The sequence below is a fragment of the Ambystoma mexicanum genome, chromosome 3q (assembly GCF_040938575.1).
Source record: "Ambystoma mexicanum isolate Mex_15411 chromosome 3q, UKY_AmexF1_1, whole genome shotgun sequence".
Lineage (NCBI taxonomy): Eukaryota > Metazoa > Chordata > Amphibia > Caudata > Ambystomatidae > Ambystoma > Ambystoma mexicanum.
Genome location: NC_090926.1, coordinates 271,913,013 through 271,933,543, shown reverse-complemented (window position 1 = coordinate 271,933,543; position 20,531 = coordinate 271,913,013). Strand labels below are relative to the sequence as shown.

The 20,531-nt window shown below is 47.1% G+C and overlaps 1 protein-coding gene across 3 annotated transcripts in view; it reads right to left on the bottom strand.

Annotated features, from left to right (window-relative positions):
* The window catches only part of ANKRD52 (ankyrin repeat domain 52), a 1,656,133-nt gene that overhangs the window by 231,082 nt on the left and 1,404,520 nt on the right, over positions 1–20,531 (bottom strand). For all 3 annotated transcript variants that reach the window (XM_069653745.1, XM_069653746.1, XM_069653747.1), the window contains one exon: positions 18,289–18,434. In XM_069653745.1, coding sequence (XP_069509846.1) covers positions 18,289–18,434 — 146 coding nt within the window. The remainder of the gene's footprint in view (positions 1–18,288; positions 18,435–20,531) is intronic.

Here is a 20,531-nt window from a genome sequence, read left to right as displayed (position 1 = left end):
CAATGGCGGGTCCCGAGCTGGATTCAAGATGGCCGCCGGTCTGGTAGGCTGTGCCACTTGCCTCTCTGCCATTTTGAAACCTTGCGCCACGCAATGGGTGGGAGGTCGCGGAGGCCCTGAACCAAGAGAGGCTCAGACACGGAAGGATACAGCTTGGGTCTTGCACACAAAGCAGAGGCGTTGATCTCAGAGATCACTCTGGTAGTAGTTGTAACGCCTTGACTCATGACCTCCGAGTGAGCTCCAGTAGGCGGAACGACCTCAGCACTTGTTCCAGTAGCCGTGCTGGATCGTGCCAAGGACAGACTCTTGGAGGTGGCACTCGACGATCCCTTACCACCTGGGGTAGAAGAAGAGGACGAACTTGATCGTCCTTCCGAGGACAGCCTAGATAGGGACCAGCTTGGGAGCTGGTAGCCGTAAAGGCCTTGGGCCTGCCAGAATCTGAATTAGAGGAACCCTGATCCCTGGGAACCCCAGGGAAGGAGTCACCGTGCTGAACAGAGGGCCTACCTTGTCTTGATGAGAGGTCCTAGAAACAAATTCCTTAAGGTGGGGAGGAGGAGAAGTGAGGAAGATCTCCCTCCAACACGACAACCGATTCTTCAATGCCCTGTGACAGAGAGCGCTGCAAGCCGAACAAAGCACTCAAGACAATGGGGGGGGGGGGTTCGAGGCCCGGAACGAACGGTCGCATTAGGCACATCTCGTGAATCCTCCTGCGGCCGATATGCGCCGGGGGAGTCGAGGCACCAAAGGGAAGTTAAATGAGATTGAAAAAGAAAACTGGGAGCAAACAGAAAGCTAAAAAAGTCTATGTGCCAGCTCCGACACTGTCCGTGTGGAAAAAGGGATTGAGGTGATGCGCCGGAAGGCGGGGTCTTTCAACACCCGAGGCCGCGCCCGAGCCCACTATACTAAATTTAAAGAGGAAGCTCAATTTTTCACCGGCAAAGGTTCCGGTAACGTCCCCATGTTGGGGGCGGCCACAAGGATGGAGGGGAGCATGAGTATGTATCTTAGGGTTCTCACGGATTTCTTTACTAGCCGTCTAGCAGTACCGCCCTGCAGTTCCTCCTCTGAGCATTTTTTTCTTCCTCCGTTCAAACCCTCTATCCTTTATTATATTCTGGCCAAGGAAGTAACACCCCCACCCGTGTTCTCTCTACTGTGCGGAGTCTTTGGTTTCTTCAAGATATTTCTGCGATACATTATACTTCTTATTCTTAGTTATTAAGGACAGTTCCCTTTTGTTGTTCTTAGATAAAGTTATCCATCTCCCTCCAAGGACTACACACGTTCTTTAGAATCTTGTAACATAGGCCATTTTGCTCTTTCCATCATTCCAACATGTTTATAGCAATTCTCAAAGCTTTCTTTATTTCCCTTATATTTCTCACCGTCCCTTATGAAAGAGTTTCCACTCTTCTTCCCATGTACTAATGGTGACCTGTTTTCACCTTCTCAGGCTGGACTTTCACGCTTTCTCCAAGCTTCAGCCTCTAAATTATGATTAGCCTTCACAGGTATTTTATACTAAACACGGTTTGGCTTTTTCAGTGTTTCAAACTTATAACAGTCTTCACAACTTTCTGCACTTTTCTTAACTTACCCAGGGGGCCTCCTGCTCCCGAAAATGTCCCCAGTACCTTCCTTTGGTGTAGTGGACTTTATGGGGCTAGGCACTCGCTTGGGTTTTCTTCTTTGGTTTCTTTTCCCTCCGTAGCAGGCTTCAGCGGCGTCCTTTTCTGGTAGTCTCCATACAGGGTATGGTTCAGCAACCGATTGCTGACGGGAGGTTCCAGCAATCCAGATTGTGCTGGTGTCGGTGTAGTTCTGCCTGGCGCCCGGTCCACCACTATGCTTTCGTCGGCACGCCACTAGCTTGGATGGTTCTATGTCCACTATTCAAGCAACGGTTCACCCGTTGCTGGGTTAGCCGGGTCTCCAACTTCTCCTCTTGGCGTTCCTCGCCTCTGCGATTGCAGTCAGCTCTGTGGCTTGATGCTGCTCCGCCCCTCCTAGATGTTGCAAACTCACTGTGGCTTCCCCTACGTATGGATCTCTTTTCCACCTCCTGATCCACTAGTTTTCCTTACATACAGGTTTTCCGTTAAAGGCACAGTCCTCTTTGCTTTAAGATTATTAACAAAGCCACCATTTATTTAATGTGTTTGTTTGTTAGGCGCTTATACAGCAACTAAAATACTGTTTCAAAGCGCCCAGAGGGCAAAGGGAGGGAGCAAGGGGGTGAAACAGATTTAAAAACACAATATTTAAGAGCAGTGGGGGAAAAAGGACGAACCTACAATGCCTTGTGAGTATTCAGAACGTGCAAGTGAAGCAAGGTAGTGGGCAGAGCGGGTAAGTGCTGGTGAGTCAGAGCTCATGGGTGAGCCACAGATGAAGTTCTAGGATTGTTAAGTTCTACATGGTAGGGGCTGTGAAAGGTGTAAGTGCGTACCTCCAGGCCGGAGGATGTGACAGTGCAAGTGCTGGGGACGATACGAGCTGGGCTGATTGGGTGTGGGAGGTCAGGGGCCTGAGGATGCATAAGGGCCCCGGACAACAATCACAGCAACTGTGGTATTAGCAGAGGAGAGGATAAGAGAAAGAGGAGGTAAAGAGGAAAGTCTTAAGGAGCTGCTGGAATTTAATTAAGTCCTGCTCAATGCGCAGCAGGAGAGGGAGGCTGTTCCATGGGAGGGAGCAGCTGAGGAAAGCAAACAACCATCTACCCTCTGTTTATCAAACCGCTTTACACACAAAGAGTTGGTGCCAGAGTAACGTAGTGGTCTAGACAAAGAATATTTAGTAAAATATAGTTGAAGATAGTGTGTTCCCCAGGGCCAGACAGCCTTGTGGATGATGCAGAGGGATTTGTATTTAATCCGTGCAACAACCGGGTACCAGGGAAGACTCTGCAGGGCAGGAGAGATGTAGTCCCTGGGCTTAAGGCCAAGGATAAGTCTTGCTGCCCTACTCTCGATTAGCTGGAGGGGTCGCAGAGTGGATGATGGTAGATTCAGGAGGAGGCTATTGCAATAGTCAAGCCTAGAGAGAACCAGGGCTCGGGTAACAGTGAGCTTCTGGGGAAAGTGAGAAAAGGGCGAATTCCTTTGAGAAGGAAGAGCTGAAAGTGGGACTTCTTGGCAATGTCATGAGTGTGAGGGAGGGAGGAAGGAGAGAGAGGAGTTGAAGATGACTCCAAGGTTTCTAGCTTCAGAAGAAGGAGCAGGGGGAGAGCCCAAGGAGGAAGGCCAGAGTGAAGGGAAGGAGGAGGAGGGAGTAGGGGTCCTGATGGGAAGGATTTCAGTTTTACAGGCGTGGAGGCAGAGATTGTTGGAGGTGCACCAGGACTGGATGCTAGATGGGCAGTCAGGGATGATGGAGGGTGCAAGAGGGTCAGCAGGAAGTTTGAAAAAGAGCCGTCTGTCGTCTGCTTAACACTGGAAGCTGGAGATGAGGCGTGCAAGCAGAGCAAGGTAGATGTTGAAGAGCCAGGGGGAGAGGACAGAACCCTGAGGGGCACCATAGGTGGAGAAGGAAGTGGTCGGTGTCATGATCTCTGCTTCCAAAAGATCAGGACTTGCCCGACTCCCTTGGAAGCAGACCCATAACCCCGGTTCCGAGTGCCAGCCAGTCCCAATTGGGACCTTTTGGACCCTGTCCTGGCGCCAGTGGCACCAGGCTCATAAAGATGCCCAGTCCCAGCGCTGGAAGCGCCGGGCTCATAATGCTTGGGTGGACTTACCTGCAGCAGACCATGCTGCTTACTTACCTGCCAGTTGAACCCCTGATTCTCTTCTGTTTGGGACTACTTTTCCTGTTGGGTGGGGCAGGAGCCACTCCCTAGGTTCAGAACACTGGAACTCTTCTGGAAATCAGGAACTCTTTTCTTACCTAGGCGTGGCTGTGGAAGGAGACACCTAAGCACTACAGGAGGCTATTTAAACCACACCCGATGGATGAATCTTGCTTTGCGTTATTCTGCATTCTCTGCAGCAGAACGCTCATCGTGTCTTCTGCTTCTGATCCTGGGCCTAAGGGAACAAAGGCTTACCATCCTGGAATCCAGTCTTCAGCAGCACCTGTAAAGAAAGAAAGAACAGGTTAGCACTACGGTCTTCAGTGGCAGCGCATCTCTTACCTGGTCCATCGGCTGTCACCAACGCCTCACGCTGCATTCCGGCATCTGAAAGACAAAAGCTTACCAGCTCTTCGCACGCTCCGGAGGTCTTCGCACTGCATTCCGGCATCTGAAAGACAAAAGCTTACCAGCTCTTCGCACGCTCCGGAGGCCTTCGGCGCTGCATCCCGCATCTGAAAGACAAAAGAAGGTGCGTTTAAAGACATTGGGCAACTTTATTACTCACGTGCCATTACTCCTTCCCACGCCGAATCCAGTGGGTATTCCAGCACCCTTCAGCTTCTCTAAAGCTCCGAACTTGTACCTGCAAGATAAAAGGGACAGTTAGTGCGCATCGTGAAGCAGGCTACAAGCGCTTACTTACGTGCTTCCAGGCGCTTCTATTCCTCATGCGGGTTCGATCCTCAACTCTCATCAGCCCGCCATCCGCCATCGCCGGAACCCTGGAAAACAAGAGATATCATTACAAAAGACTTTTAAGACATTTGAAGTGCCCAGAACTTACCGTTCGTGCAGTTAACGACGGACAGCAGTCCTCTGAGGTCAAGAGGCCTGCACCCTTATCCAGTGAAGAAACTGGTTACGGCACCCTGCCCCGAGGCAGATGGAGAGCTCGGCATTCACTTACCTAAGGTGAGGGCGTTAACCTTTGGGGTTCTACAGGAGAAGAGAAAGGGAAGAGGAGAGAGGCACCCAATAAACCCAGTTCATTAATCCCATATTTTCTATCTGCAGACATCTTACTCTTCGAGTCAGACATACAGTGCACAGAGGTCCAGCCCAAAGAGCCAACCGTGTGTTACACATCACCTTTGAAGATACGGCATTCACCCAGTCAAGACCGGCGCCTCTGCGGGAATCAGGTGAGCGTTACAGTCGGAGAGAAGAAGGTACCCAGGATGACTTGAGAAGAACGGTCAGTAAGGAAGGATGTCTGCCAGTCCAGTGTCTGTTCTGAGATACCAAGGGTATCGTGGAGCATTTGTATGAGGATGGAATGGTTGACTGTGTCAAAGGCAGAGGAGAGATCGAGAAGGATAAGGACAGCTGGGGAGTTGTTGTCCAGAGATGCGAGTTCAGAAGAGCCGTTTCCGTGCCTCTGGATGCTCAAAATCCAGATTGATGGCCGTGGAGACCACCAACAAATTTGGTGTGTGAGTTGAGTTAGGGCAATGCCAGCTTCTCCAGCAGCTTCCCCAGGAAGCGGTGATGGAAATAGGATGGTAGTTAGCAGGCAGGTGGGGTCAGATGAATGTTTTTTCGGGAGTGGGCGCACAAGGGAATGCTTAAGGGAGGAGGGGAAAGATCCAGTGTCAAAAGAGTGACTGCAGAAATCGGCGAGTGGAGGGGCAAGAGAGCCAATGTTATACTTGATGGTCCTGGATGAGCAAGGGAAAACCTGTTTAGAAGAGATCTCATGGAGCGGATAACTCTGGTAACTTCTTCAGGTGTGACAGGGGAGAAGGAGGAAGGAAGGAAGGAAGAGGGACGGGGCCAAAGGAGGTGAGTGGGTGTGGGACAAGGGTGATCAGGATTGTCCTGAGTTTTGGTCGTGAAGTGTGTGGCTAGTTTGTTAAAGAGGGCCTGGGAAGGAAAAAGGGAGGAGGAGAATGCGGACAGGTTGGCTAGTTCCCTGCAGATCTTGAAACGTTCAGCCTTGTTGTTGGATGCAATGGAAACCTGTGCCTGTATGTGGGGCTTTTATTGGCACAGATGGAGTCTGTAATGCCTTCGGAGTAGGCGGCAGGCCAGTTTGTCAGAGGATGAGCCTGAGGTTTGCCACTTCCGTTCTGCCACCCTGCACATTCGTTTCAGGGCTGCAGGTTCGGAGTAGTACCAGGTGTTATGCTTGGAGGCAGGTTTCAGGCGCATCCTCATGACTGGGCAAGAATGTCAAGAGTATTGGTGATGGAAAGGTTGCCGAGGGTAGAGTCAGAGGTGGAGGGCAAGGGGGAATGAAGGTGGAAGCAAAGGCAGCCGCAGACACTCGTTTCATTGGGCGGATGTTAGCAAATGAAGTTGGTAGGGCTTTTGGGGGGGAGGGGGTGGTCATTGCCTGAAGCCAAAGGAACAAATGGTATTTTATTCCTTGTTGTGGATAGTCCCGTAGATGGGGTGGGAGCAGGCAAAATATCCATCTCTGGGTAGGTGTCAAGGCCACTGGACCCTTGCAGGTCCTCTGCCAGGGCCAGCACATTCTCACCTTTGCTGTAGAATTCTTCTGGGAAATCCCTCACCTCCCTAGAACCCATGGGTTGAAGGTTGAAGCCCAAAGGGGACTTGGTTGCCCTCTTCGTCAGAGATGTCGCACATCTTTGACATGAAGGCATCCGTAGGGAGTGGGACGTATTCCCACGGAGATGCAGTGTCCCCAACGCCGGTAGGTCCTGCCGCTCCCGAAGGCGGGGCCCGTCGGCGCAGAGAGACTTCTGTTTCTGTCTGGTCCAGGCAGGAGCCCATAGGCGTGTGTGGGAGTGGTCCCAAGAGGGTACCACGCCAGTTGCAACAGATGCGGTGGGACCCAGGATGGCTGTAGCCGTAGCACACGGCACCATTGCCTGCACCATATGCGCTGAGGCCGCAGTCACAGGCACCATGGCAAAGATGTTCAACATCTTCAGATGGATGTTCTTGCCTTCCACCGGCATGGAGGATTGGGTCGGAAAAGGTACCTGTGCCGGATGCTACAGGGTACTCCCTGGAGTGGCGTGCGAGGAACCAGAAACGAGACACGGACACAGAGGACTCATCCTGATTGGTACAAACTTATTTAAAAAATAAAGGGGTTGGAAAATGCCTCGCTGTCCCTACTCTAGGAGGCATTTCCCAACATCAACCAAAACTAAGGGTCTGTCCTGAGTCAAGACATCCAAAGAAAAAAATGTCCAGTGTCCGAAATCCAATCATAGTCCTTGCATTCTTAAAGTAACTCTAAGGTGTTAAGAGTATGGTCTTGAACTCCGAAAGTACACAAATGTTCAAGTTCAACAAAAAGGTACACATCTAACCAAAGTTCCAACAGAATAATGTTCATAGTTCTAGGGAATGACTCCCTTTCCCAGGTCTTTTCCACATTTAATGTAGTTCACAATCCTAAGGCCATTAGTCTTCCTTGGGATTCCCTTGTCGAGATACCATAATTTGAGGGCAGGTCTCACACTCGCACAACACCTGGTATACTCTTGCCAGGTTCTCTTTCACCTTCAATGCAACTCAAAATCCTAAGGACATGAATCTTCCTTGGGATTCTCTTTTGCAGCTCGTTCCACACACTTGGCTTTGTCTGGTATACTTTCCTGCCAGGCTCTCTTATGTAGTTCATTCCACACACTTGATTTCACTTGGATTTGCCCGATATAATTTCCTGCCAGGGCTTGGTCACAGCTTTAAAAATATACGTTCCTCCCTTTGTTGTGCTCTAGAAGGAATGATACTCTTCTCTTGGTTCACTCCCAATTTTACACAGCCTGCCAGGCTTTCTCTCATCCATACCTTTATATCTCTCCACATTAGGGTCAGTGCCCTTTTAGTAACAAAGTTCGTACTTTGCTTCCCATCGCTTTCAATCAAGCAGGACATTGACCCCTGTTCAACACTGTTCGTTCTTTCAATCTTGACGCATCTTTCACCCGTGGGCGCTACAGTTTCCCACTTGGTCTCTATTGGCTCACTGTGCAGCTCGGGTGTTCCTCGCGTCTGTCCATCCTCATATTCTGCAGGTGTCCAGTTAGCCCGTTGGCTTTTGCAGGTGTCTCTTCTTCTTTGAAAAGGAAGACGAATGTCAGTGTGAGTACTCACTCAGGGAGCAGGACCTCTTTCGATGCTGCTTCTTTTCCTTGCGTGGAGCCGCTTGCGTCAGAATCTGAGTCCTCAGATTTGTGACTTACCTGTTTGCTTCTTGCAGTTTTCTTCTTTGAGTGCGCGGGTTTCTTTATCCTGGATGAGCGTGCCTTGTAAAGGTAGGCTCTGGAGTCTTCTGAATCCAGTCTGCTGGACTTTGGAGAGACGCTGAGGTTCGCGGCTCCCGGGCGCGGAGACGCTGAGGCTCGGATACGTTCAGTTGTTCCAGGAAGAAACCAGGATGGAACCAGGATAAGAATACAGGGAAAGGGGTTTTGAGAGAGCACTGGGGAAAGGGGTAACCAGGAATGAAAGGAATTGGAAACCAGGGCTTGCGCGAGTACACAACTTTCCGGGCGAAGGGCAGGCAAGCAGAGCGTTGAGACGTGCGGAAGTGTGGAGGCGTGACTTTTTTAGGAAGCATGAGGTCTAGACCACTCCTGGACAAAGCGTCGGCCATGTTGAATTTGACTGCAATAAAGTCTATTGACTGGGGGACCAGGCAGACCAGAAGGGTCGATATAGTCGATACATGACAGCTTGTTCCGGTATGACCTTGGGTGTCCTGGTCATCGGCCAAGCAGTATAGACAAATACAGTGTGGATCTGAGACCGACAACTGCCTGCCATTATGTTCTTTGAAGGGAAAGTTGTACCCAAAATAACCTATGGTCTAGACTTACAAAATGATATAATAGCTAAGTTACTAGATCGGTTTGAAGGTAAGCTGTGGAGGAAGATCTGCAGCGTTTCAAATGCTGTGCGCCATTGGTGGCCATTAGGTATGAAATTGGGGCCACTTCATTAAAGGCCCTGGTCGAGTGGCGACTACTGACATTCTCTAAACTTGTGGCCCCTTTACCCGATTCCTTATATCAGACCCTTGGCGCAGTTATCAACCCCAGAATTGATGCCAATGGTACCTTCTCCAGACAAGATGTGAAGCAATATTGACAATAATTGGTTCTGATCTGGAGACCTTAATAAATAATCCTCTGAAAACCAAACAGTCCCTGTTCGACTTAGATTGGATATTGACAGTGGATGCTTTCCACTCTTATACATCTATGACTCACCTTTCCCACAAGCACAAACGTTGAGGAACTCTCTCTACCATCATGACCCAATTTCTAATCGTTATTACAGGGGCTGTAACTTCGGTTACGTTGGAACCTGCTTCAGACCAAAGAGATTTTGCTCAGGAGAAGACAGATTGCAGAATACGAGATCAGGAGTAGATTCTGCAGCCTTCTATCCGGAAAAGACAAACCACTTAATCCTCGAATGTGAAGCATTAACAACGCGTATGACTAAATACATGATGCCTTTGTTGCAATACCAAGCATGTTGTAGTGAAGACACTATTTGGAAATGATGCTTAAATATCCAAAATGCACATGAAGGTTTGGCATTAGCTGGCTTTATTAAACGTCTAAATATTTTGTAAAGCCGGTTGAGTATACCTATGTAGCCGCTACTCCAGTGAAGTTTCATCTAATAAGAGGTGTTCGAGGAATCAAGATTTGTATTTTCATTTTGATTTTACCCGAACCGTTATCCTTACTTTGTTCTGAACTAAGGATTGGTATCGTTTTGCTTTTTTTTATTTTACTAAGAAAGAATTTGTAAAGGTTTAATTTAAACCGAATACAAATTATACCCGCCCATCACAGGCGGGTGAAGGGAAATTTACTAACCCAGACGTCACGTCCGGTGCCTAGAGCATGGCGAGTGGAGCCGACACGCGTTAGGAAAGATTTCTCTTGGAGCAACTTTTGCTCCATGTTCTATGTACCCCGAAACTTTTTGGTTTTGTTTTTACACCATGTTCTAGCTTTTTACAATGAAGTGAAGCCTTCACCTTCCCTCCACTGGCAGTTTGCTAATTTGTTATGGGGAAACCGACTAGTCCTTCAGACTGTCAGTACTGGGAAACTGTTTTCCTTTTTCCTTTTCATGGTTAGGGAGAAGTCTCATAAATTTGCTAATTTCCTCCACCTTAGAGACCCCCAGCAACTTTGCTGGATTTTGAGGACTTGATTTTTTTAACCTGGAGAGAGTGTCACCCTTTTCCCCACTCTCTCATGTATTATTAATGTGAATTTTACCTCTGTTTCTCTTTTGGTTATGGAGTCTGACGACCTCCATAGGCATCATCTTTTACTTTGTGTCACACAGCACCTTCAGTGCAGTGGCACAGGGAAGTCTTTCAGATTTCCCAAGGTTTAAATACCTTCTCTGGGATAAACTATTGTTTCCCAGAGTGTTAAGCAAGGTTTTTATGCAGTACCCTTTGGGACCACTACACACAGCTAGGATTACAGGTGTAAGCAAAACCTACCTTTGGTATAAGTCTGTACTATACAGTTTTGTGGTCGAGCTGCTGAGCAATCAGGCTTATCTCAAGAGGGAATGTGAGATCTAAGGGTGTTACACAGAGGTCTAGAATTACAAGTATTCAAATAGGCTCTTATACTCAAGGTTTCTTGGTAAAACACTTATTAATTTATTTCAGTCAGTTATAAAACATTCACTAGAAGGAGGCAATCTATATATCACACAAAAATATACTTCAGAACTGAGGCATTTAAACTACTTTGAAGGAGGAGCAAAATGGCATTCAGAGGGTTTGAAGTAGGAGCAAAAAGGCATAATTCAATAAAACAAATATTACAGTTACTCTTAAACAGTACAAATAGTTTGGGATCACCAGAGGAGTTGATTCAATGCAATGGGTTAGGCTAAAGTCTTGTATAGGATAAAGCAGTTCTGGAAGTTAAACGGAAAAGTCTTTGCCAAAGTTCTCAAGCAGTTCGTAAAAGAAAGATTCATTTGTTGTCACAAGCTGAGAGGTAAGTTCTCTCGGTCAGGTTTTCACAGTACCTTACAATGAAGAAAAAGATGCAACTGAAGAGGTCTGTTCCTGGCAGTTCGTGCAGATCTCGCTGTTTCTGAGCCTCAACCGTGGGGACAAGAGGGTGGACTTCGGGGGGCTCCTGCACTGCGACTGGTTAAAAAGCTGGCAAAGGCAAATCTTCAATTCCGGTAGCTTCAGTCAAGAACACAAATTGGTGTCCTTCTCCCTGGCTATTCGGTTTCCTGCAGCACTGTGAGGAAAATACCACCAGCTCCGAGAATGGTATCCAGGTGGCTTACGAGTTGATTGGTGCCACCAACTAAAGGGCAGAATTCGTCATTGACGGGCTTCTCTGTCGAGATGAACTTGGCGATTCAGACCTGCAGCAGGGCTTCACCGGGCAAACCAACGGTGCAGAAGTTGCAGCAGCCGTACCCTTCCAGCTTGTCTTCAGTTCTTTCGTTCCAGTGGGAGACTGCCTTCCAAGCCAAGAGACTCGTCTTTTAGACATTTTATCCCATTCATTCCAGCCTAACTGCCACTCACCCAGCAGGGTGGCTGTCCTTGCTGGACAGTCAGCCAGCCAATCACGCCAGAGTGCATTTAGGTCTCCTAGGAGACTAAGCACAGGGAGTTCCGGGCACCTCCCTCACTTCCTGGTCACCCCAGACACTCTGGCGCCAGATGCGGTCTTCAGTCCTGAAGTCCGCCAAAGTAGAAAGGAACAAAGGGACCAAACCTGGTCTGGCACGCAGAGAAACTCTAGAAAGACCTTTCCAAAAAGGAATGGCGAAAAAAAGAAGACCAGGAGCCGTTTAAACAAAAAATCATCTTGAAAAACATGGCTCCCGCGATTTAACGCTGCCGGTGTTCCCGGTCGGGAAAAATCATGGTAGTTTGTTGTAAAACCACTACCACCAGCCATTTCGAGAGGAAAGGTTAGCATTTGACTGCTACATCAGTTTCTAGACATAGAGGATACTAAGTAGCCCCTCCAGCACGCTATGGTAAGATGGTGTGTGCTGGGTATAGGAATTTGGAAAGACTAGTAAAGTAAATTTCACTTAACTTTCTCTGGGAAACAGTAGTTTATCCAAGAGGAGTTATTTAAACCTTGGGACAGCCTGAAAGGATTCCCTGTGTCACTGCACTGAGGCTACTGTGTGACACACATGAAAAGATGACGCCTATGGAGTTGTCTAAAACTCCACAATCAAAGAACACAAGTGTAAAACACGCATCAAAATACAAGAGTGGGAAAAAATGGCTCTCACTCTCTCCAGGTAAAGAAATCAAGTCCTCAAAATCCAGCAAAGTTGCTGGGGGTCTCTAAGGTGAAGGGAATTAGCACATTTACGAGAATTCTCCCTAACACATTGCAGTGACGTGAAATTGACTTTAATTAGCATTGTAAATTGCTAGACCAGGCACACACCATCTTACAATAGAGTGCTGGAGGGGTTATTTAGTATCCTGTGGCGAGATGCTCATGTAACATTTTTATGTTACCCTTTCCTCACAGAATGGCTGGTTGCAGTGGTTTTGTTTGAAATACCATGGTTTGCATTTACCGCAGGCTGCGTTCAGAGCGCCGGTAAAGCAACCGCGAGAGCCATCTTTTTCAAAATGGCGTAGAGCCATGTTTGACAAAATGGTCCACGGTCTTCTTTTTCGCCATGTCTTTGCGGAAAGGTCCTTCTAGAGATTTTTTCTGCATGCCAAAACCAGATTTGGTCCCTTTGTTCAAATCGCCTTTGTCTGGGTTTCTGGAGTGAAACCCGCCTCTGGCTCCAGAGTGTCTGGTGTAGGCAGGAAGTGAGGGAGGTGCCCGAAACTCCCTGTGCTTAGTCTCCTAGGAGACCCAAATGCACGCTGTGGTGATTGGCCGGCTGACTGTCCGGCAAGGAAAGCCACGCTGATGGGTGAGTGACAGCTAGGCTGGAATGAATGGGAGAGAACTGAATAAAAGGCAAGTCTTTTGGCTTGGAAGGCAGAGTCGACCACTGGACCAAGGAACCGAAGAAGAGCTTGACGAGGACGCCTGCTGCAACTCCTGGACCGTTGGTTTTCCAGGTGAAGCCCTGCTGCAGTGCCGAAACGCCAAGTTCGCATCGACAGAGAAGCCTCTGCAAGGACGACTTCTCCCTTTGTTTGAGTTGGTGGGACCAATCAACTCCAAAGTAAGCCACCTGCACACCCATCTCAGAGCTGGTTGAATTTCCTCCGAGTTGCTGCAGGAAACCATATAGCCAGGGAGAGGGACACCAGATTGTGTGCGTTAATTTTAACCTGGCCTAAAGCTTTTGGAAGATCCTCCGGACACCCACGAAGCAGGGCTGAAAGTGAAGTTTGCCAGTTGCGGGTTTTGACAGTCCCAGTGCATTGCAGGAGTCCCCCGGCGTCCTCCCTCTTGTCCCCACGACTGAGGCCCAGAAACAGTGAGATCTGCAGAGCTGCACAGGAACAAAAGTCATGAGCTGCATCTTTTCTTCTTTACCAAGGTACTGTAAAACAAGTCTAAGAGAACTTACCTCTTACTGTAGAAGTGCTTGTAACTTCCACAACTCAAGTCAAATCAGCTTGAGACCCTACATGATTCTTCTTTCATCAAAGACTCCTAAGAACTTGTGCAAAGTCTTTTCCATTTACTTACCAAAAGTGCTTCATCCTATCCAAGACTTTTGCCCATTGACTTTGGCTTATCCGATTGAATTGAATGACTCTTCTAAGAATATCTAAAAGTACTTACCTGCTTAGGAATATTTGTGGTCTCTTGTTATTCTAATAACATTTGCCTTTTACCAACTTTTAAGAGTATTCTGAATGCCAACAGTAAGATATTAATGTCCCCAGCACCCTTGTTACTGAAGTCACCTGTGGGTGTAGGTTGTGTCTGTGGGCTATACCAAAAGGTTCTGATTCAGAAACTCAAAGTGTACAGTATTGAAGTATATTTGTGTTTTACTATTCTATTGCTCCCTTCTGAAGAAGGCTTTATAACTGACTGATAAATAAATATTTTTAGGCAAGAAAACAAACTTGAGTGTAAGAGTTTACTTGAATACTTGTAACTGTGAATCTTTGTGTAACTCTACTACAGCTCACATTTCCCTTCTGAGATAAGCCTGGGTGCTCAACATGCTACTAAAACTGTGTTGTACAAGCTTATACCAAAGGTTGGGTTGCCTATACCTGTAGTCATAGTTTTTTGTAGTGTTCCCAGAGGTTACTGCATACAAACTTTGCCTAACATACATGCCATATATTTTGGTTAACTTTTTGATATTGCACAATACATCTTACAATGCAGTGCAATGGAGATATATTTGTATCACCCTAGACCAACACTCAATGAATATTTGGTTACTTTTAAATATGCCTAAAGACAAGCTGGTGGCAGCAGTTACATTGTGTTGAATTTTTAGTTAGCTTGTTTACTGCGTTTGGCTACTAACTGTGATTAGTGTCCTAAGTGGCTGTGCCACAAGGTTTTTTGCTTTTTCTTTGGCCATATTTTTCCTTTGCCTTTTTCTTGCTTTCTTTATGGCAATCCCTTTCTGGGAGAAAACTGCTGCTTTTGTGGGCAAAGGGGCTTTGTGTGTGTAAGCCAGAGGAATGGGCTGGGACTGTTTTGTCCCAATCCACAACCTCATGTGCCTGAAAGTGCAGCTGGGCAGATGTGATGACCATGTGGTTATCCCCGATTGGACAAACACTGGCTGTTTGAATGGTGTACATCCTTGCCATTGGTGGGATTAGGCTTGCTCCCAGCCAGAATCTTGGCTAAAGGGAGGGCTCCAGCAACTGTTCATCAGATCATTGTTGGAACCAAGACTTCTACGTAGAGGACCAGCCCACTGACGACCCAAAGGCAAACCCTGCAGCTGAGCAGCATCGACTCCAGTGGTGTCCCAGTTAAGTCCAGATCTCAAGAAGGCCTGTATTGGTGCTTCGACCCCTGGACTGGTGGGAACAACCAGTCTCGACCCCTGCTCAAGGATCCGTGCCTGTTGATCCTTCGGAAGTGTTCCTTTACCAAACGGTGGACTGACCAGCTCTGTTCAGGGCTACCTCGCTGCATCCATCGTCATTCCAAGCAGAGCCTTCAAACTTTGCATATCTACAGCTTGTGCCATCGAGTCACCTGCTTCTGCATTTGTAGCCGTCTCTCTCCTAAGAAATCTGTCCTGGGGCTGCTCCAATGTTTGCTGCTGCACGATAGCCTGTCACTGCTTGACCGTGGTGAACTTCGTTGGATTTGGTCTTCTTTGTGTCCCTGAGGCAATCTCTCCCGCAGAAATCTTCTTTTGGTTCTTCAACTAGAAGCTGCCCGGAACCGATACTTGTGCACTGCAACTGACAAAACGAAAATCCCATGAAACAAAGAATCTCTGCTGTCTAGACAACCCTTGCAGTGGGAGGGGATCAAGAAAAGAAGAGCAAGCCTAGAACTCAGTCAAGAGCCTACAAAAGTGGAATCCGGAACATCTCAAGCTGGGGTGTAAGTGTTTATACCTGTTGTTTTCTCCTCCAGTCTCCCGTAGGGTAAATGGGTGTAAAGTGCAACCCCTAACTCAGTCCGACCTGACCTTTTATTTATTTATTTATATTTTTAAAGCGCTCACACAGCCCGCAGGCATCGAGTCGCTGTTACAGGAATTGTTTGTGTTTTAGTTGCATAATTGTTTTCTTTTTTTTGTCTTAGTTGCGTATTTATAACGTGCTTAAATACCCAAAGGTTTCAAAGCGCGGACCCGTGGATCGAACTGTGTTGCTTCGTGTCGTCTTGCTTCCAAAGCGAACACGTTGCCGCTGAGCTATCCTCCTGGGACAGTGGTGCAACCTGGGTTAAGGATCCTTCCCTAGGCCTGTGTTAGTGTGTTGGATTGAATTAAGTACCATGCTGAACTTTTATCAAACTTTGGAACCTTTCTATAATCACCACCACAGTCCAGCATTCCTGAATAAGTTATACTTTGGAACTAGTGACTTTTGGCACAAGGTCACAAACCTTCTTATGGTTGGACTTATTAAGATTGAGAAAAGCTGTTGTGTTGATTCAGAAGAGTTCTACCCATTTTTCCTTGCATACTCACCTGTGTTTCACTTGTAACTGATTCATTTGCAATTAAATTCTCCTAACGGGCAATGTGTTTATATGTTTTATAAGGTTTTGTGGGACAATACATACCTGCAATCTGTATATGCTTAGTGTACAACTAAAGACCTAATACTTGTTTTCTACATACTTACTGTCTACCTTTAATTACTGTTGTTGCTCTGTGTGTACTCATTGTAGCCCTAGACCACTCTCCCACTTTTCCTAAGACCAAGCCTTGCCTGCTGAGCTACCTTACCTTGAATGTGTTTTGACTAACCTCTCAGTGTCTTCCTTGTTTAAAAAAAATAGGTGGCCTCCCAAAATCCTCCCCCCAGGACTGATTTTGGAAATCCATCTTCACATGGAGGAAAATCTTCGGAGAATCATTTTGCATCGTCTTTCCTTCAATGCCTTCGGCGACATGGTTTGCCATGAGCCGCAGTCGGCCGCCTCGTGATTGTTAGGTAAGATTTCTGTGTGTCCAACTTTCGCTCCAGAGTTCCTATGTACCCCCTTTCTTTTTGCTCGTGTTATGGAACTGGTTCTGACTTTTTGATGGAAAGTAAAGCCTTCAGCTTCTGCTTCACTTCAGTTCAGTTCAGTTCAGTTGCCTTGTGCTAATTTGTTATGGTGAAACTGATGAGTCTTTCAGACGATCAGTACTGGTAAACTAGGTTTCCCTTTTGTACTTTGTGACTTTGTAAACACTGCACACAGCATCTTACAACAATGGCTACTTTTATATTTCCCTAAAGACAAGCTGGTGGCAGCAGATACATTTTTTAAAATGATTGCATTATTTTTCGTGTGCACATTCGCGTTTAGCGTGTATGAATACTAAATGTGGCTAGTGCCCTAGAACGTCCAAGCCACGAGATGTTTGCTTGTTCTTTGGCCATATTTGGCATTCATCCTGCCTTGCCAGGTCAGTAAATCCCTTTTAAGGCCATGTACTTGCCCTGGACACCTGCAGCTTTCGTGGGCTAGTGATGTTTTTATGGGTGTGTGTGTGGCCCAGAAAGGGGGTGGGACCGTCTAGTCCCAGTCCGCATCCTTGGTGCCAGAGAGTCTAAATGTGGGGGATGAGTGAAACCAATAGTTGTCTCTGACTGGACAGCTACTGGCTGTTTGAATGGTGCAGATTCTTGCCATTGGTGGGCTTGGCCTTACCTACAAACTGAATTTTGGATAAAAAGAGGACTCCTGCAGCGATTTCTAGGCACCTTCTACCACAAGCTGGTAACTACCAAATTGCTGGGCGCAACTATGGAACAGCGACGGTTCTGGCGAGGTAGCCCAATGGAGAGTTTATCAATCCACCGGGTGGTCCAGGAACACTTTCTATGGCTCAGGACGGCTGAATCCTCAGGAATGCGTTGAGGCTGGTTGGTCACACCAGTCCAAGGGTTGAAGCAGGTGATCCAGCAGGGCTTCACCTGGCCAATCACAGCAAAGTATGCTGGGCCTCTTCAGGCGTCGTCCAAGGATCTTCAGTCAGCTGTTCGTCTACAAAGGATACATACTTTGCTCCAATGCTGATCACAAGAAATGGCTGCAGGAGTCCTCTACTTATCTTAAATCCTGTCTGGAAGCAGGCCTACGCACACCAATGGCAAGGATCTGCAACAGCCAGCAAGGGGCCAATCAGGGACCACTGTGGGTTGCGCTCATGTTCCATACTCAGACTTTCAGGCACCACAGATGAGGAGTGGGACCAGACAGTCCCACCCCTTCTTGGGCCAAGCAAACACAAAGGCATCACTAGCAGGCGAAAGCAGCAGGATGACCTTATATGGGAATTCCTGATCTAAGAAGGCTAAACAACAATATGGATAAAAAACAAGCAAAAATCTAATGGCACAGCCATTTTAGGGCAGTAGTCACGTTTAGTAGAATACGTGGTAAATGTGAATGTGCACACTAGAAAGAACGCATAAATGTAATTGCTGCCACCATTTTGTCTTTAGGCACATAAAAGGAACCAAAACTCAAGTGCAAAAGACTGGGTCGATACAAACGTATTCACACTACACTGCATTGTAAGATGCTGTGTGCACTGTTAGTTACCAAAAAAGTAAAAAGACAAAAGGGAATGTTTCCCAGTACCGATAGTCTGAAGGACTGATCAGTTTCCCCATAGCAAAATGAGCAAAAGGGCAGTGCAGTGAAGCTGAAGGATTACCTTCCCTATAAAAGTCAGCACAGTTTCAAAAGCAAAAAGTTTGGGGATCCACAGAATATGGAGGGGAAATCTACAAAAGATGCATCTTTCCTAATGGGGGGAAGCGCCAGAATGAAGTTTCTCCAGCAGTGGCATTATGCAGTCCATTACAAACTTACCTACTGCTGCAGTCTGCCCATTCTCAGCTGCCATCATCAGTGGAGTCTTTCCCGATTGGTCGATGGCATTCACCTCAGCCTGGTGGCGCAGAAGCAGCTGTAAACCATGGATGTTATCTGCGAAGGCAGCAGCGTGAAGGGGTGTCCTACAATGAAAATGCATGCAAGGGAAAGGGTTTAGTAATATAAAAAGAATAAACAAACACACCCACAGTAGTATCCACATGATGAAACACTACAAATAAATGACTTTCTTTTGGATGGATACAGACTTCCGCCCACACAATCCTCATCCTAGAAAAATACCCAGGCGCCGAGTAAATATGGAAAAAACGTTACATAACCACCAGGGACACTTGGCTGCATGCACCATGTCTGGCTTTCCTCACAATGCCATGGGTGCCATTCGTGAAGGATTTGAGGCAACTTGTGCATATTTAGATGTCCACATGCTCCTACATCTCAGTCCCATCCCATTGTACATGCTCCACAGAGGCAACAACAAAGGGATGAACAAATTACCTCTCTGTAATTTTCTTTCGGATGGATATTAGTCTCACAGATTCCTCATCACTGACAACTATCTCCCAGCGCAGCTGCTTTTCAGAAATGCACCTGATGCCTGTACGCACCAGACACAACGTTGGGACTAGTGTATGTAGAGGGGCTGCGCCTGAGACCTTAGTTGTACCCTTTTCCCTAGCGTTCTGATGCTGACGGACCACAGAAACAAGGTGTACTAGCTATTCGCCATGAGAGCGGGTGGGTAGGGCGATTAGGAATCCATAAAAAATGTCCATCAGAAAGAACATTACAGAGAGGTACGTCATTTGTTCTTCTAATGAACTCCCATGGATTCCTCATCTTTGATTGACTCCCAAAGCAGTACATCACCTAAACCAGAAAAATCTGAAAGACAGCTCTGCCAAAACGAGCGTCCTGACCAGACAGAATCCAAGCAGCAATGTTTAGCGAACATGTATGTTAGGCAAGATTGTATGCAGTACCCTGTGGGAGACTGCACCATCCTTGTCCTCTTGGCAATAGTTAAACCAACCTTTGGTATAAGCATGTACTACACAAGTTGGTAGAGCGACTGAGCAGCCAGGCTCATCTCAAGAGGGGTCAATGCGAGCGGTAGGGTTCTAACACAGTTTCACACTGACAGTTATTCCAATAAACACTTACATGCAAGGTTTCTTGATTTAACAATTACAAATTTATTTAACAGTCAGTTGAATAAGCCTTTTTTAGTAGGGAGAAAATATATGTAACACAAAAACACACTTCAAAATACGCACTCTCATTTTCTTTAAATCAGTAGATACCCATTTGGGATGTCTGTAAAGAAACGCACTGGTGGGGGGCGTCTGTGCTCCTGCTCTTTACACGGCAGAAAAGAGGCACAGAGGACCTCATCCAAGATTCTATATAGAGTAGCAATGGTCGAGCAATCAAGGCCTAGCTTCTCAGGAGGTGATGCTGACTGGTTCTTAAGTACAGTGTAGTCCCCAAGCACCCACATGGGAATGTCCACACACTATGTTAGTTAAAACACAGTCTTCATATAAATAAAGTTCAATGTTACATACACTGTCACGATAATACACTTTGTGCTCCGACAATTCTAAAATGGTAAATATATACAGTTCAAGGTGGTACAACTCTTACTTGGATTCCATTAAAATGCGACCACGGCTGACAGCCCCAAGTAGCATACGAATCAACACAGTAAAACGATATCAACCATAGACTTGGGAGGAAGATAAGTTGGTTAGACAATTGGCAGAATACTGAGCCCCTACCGCCAGGCACAGTTCTGTGTGAGGATCCCCCCCACCTGGGCAACCTGTAAATGAAGATGCACTACAAGCCCAGTCCAGATATTGTCTATTAGAGTCTTATCTTCTTCTATCGTTCTGCAACCCAATGTACCTTGTGTTGTAGAGTTCTTTGTTGGAGAATCGACAAGCCCTTCTTGAGTGCACTCCCTTTCTAGCAGGAGTCACGGGTCGTCGAACTTTCGAGATGAAAGGGTGAACGTTGTCGTTGAGGCAGCAGCTTCGGTCCTTGCAGTGCTCGTAAATAGGCGATCAAAACCATCCTGCAACAGGGGAGGCGTGCGAGGCACCTCGACGACAATGGTTTGTTGCCGCAAAGAGTTAGTGAAGAACTTTGGCCCAGCAAGGGCGTCGGTCATCGGCAAACGAAATGTGACCACAGCTGGCTTCAGTAGCTTCGTC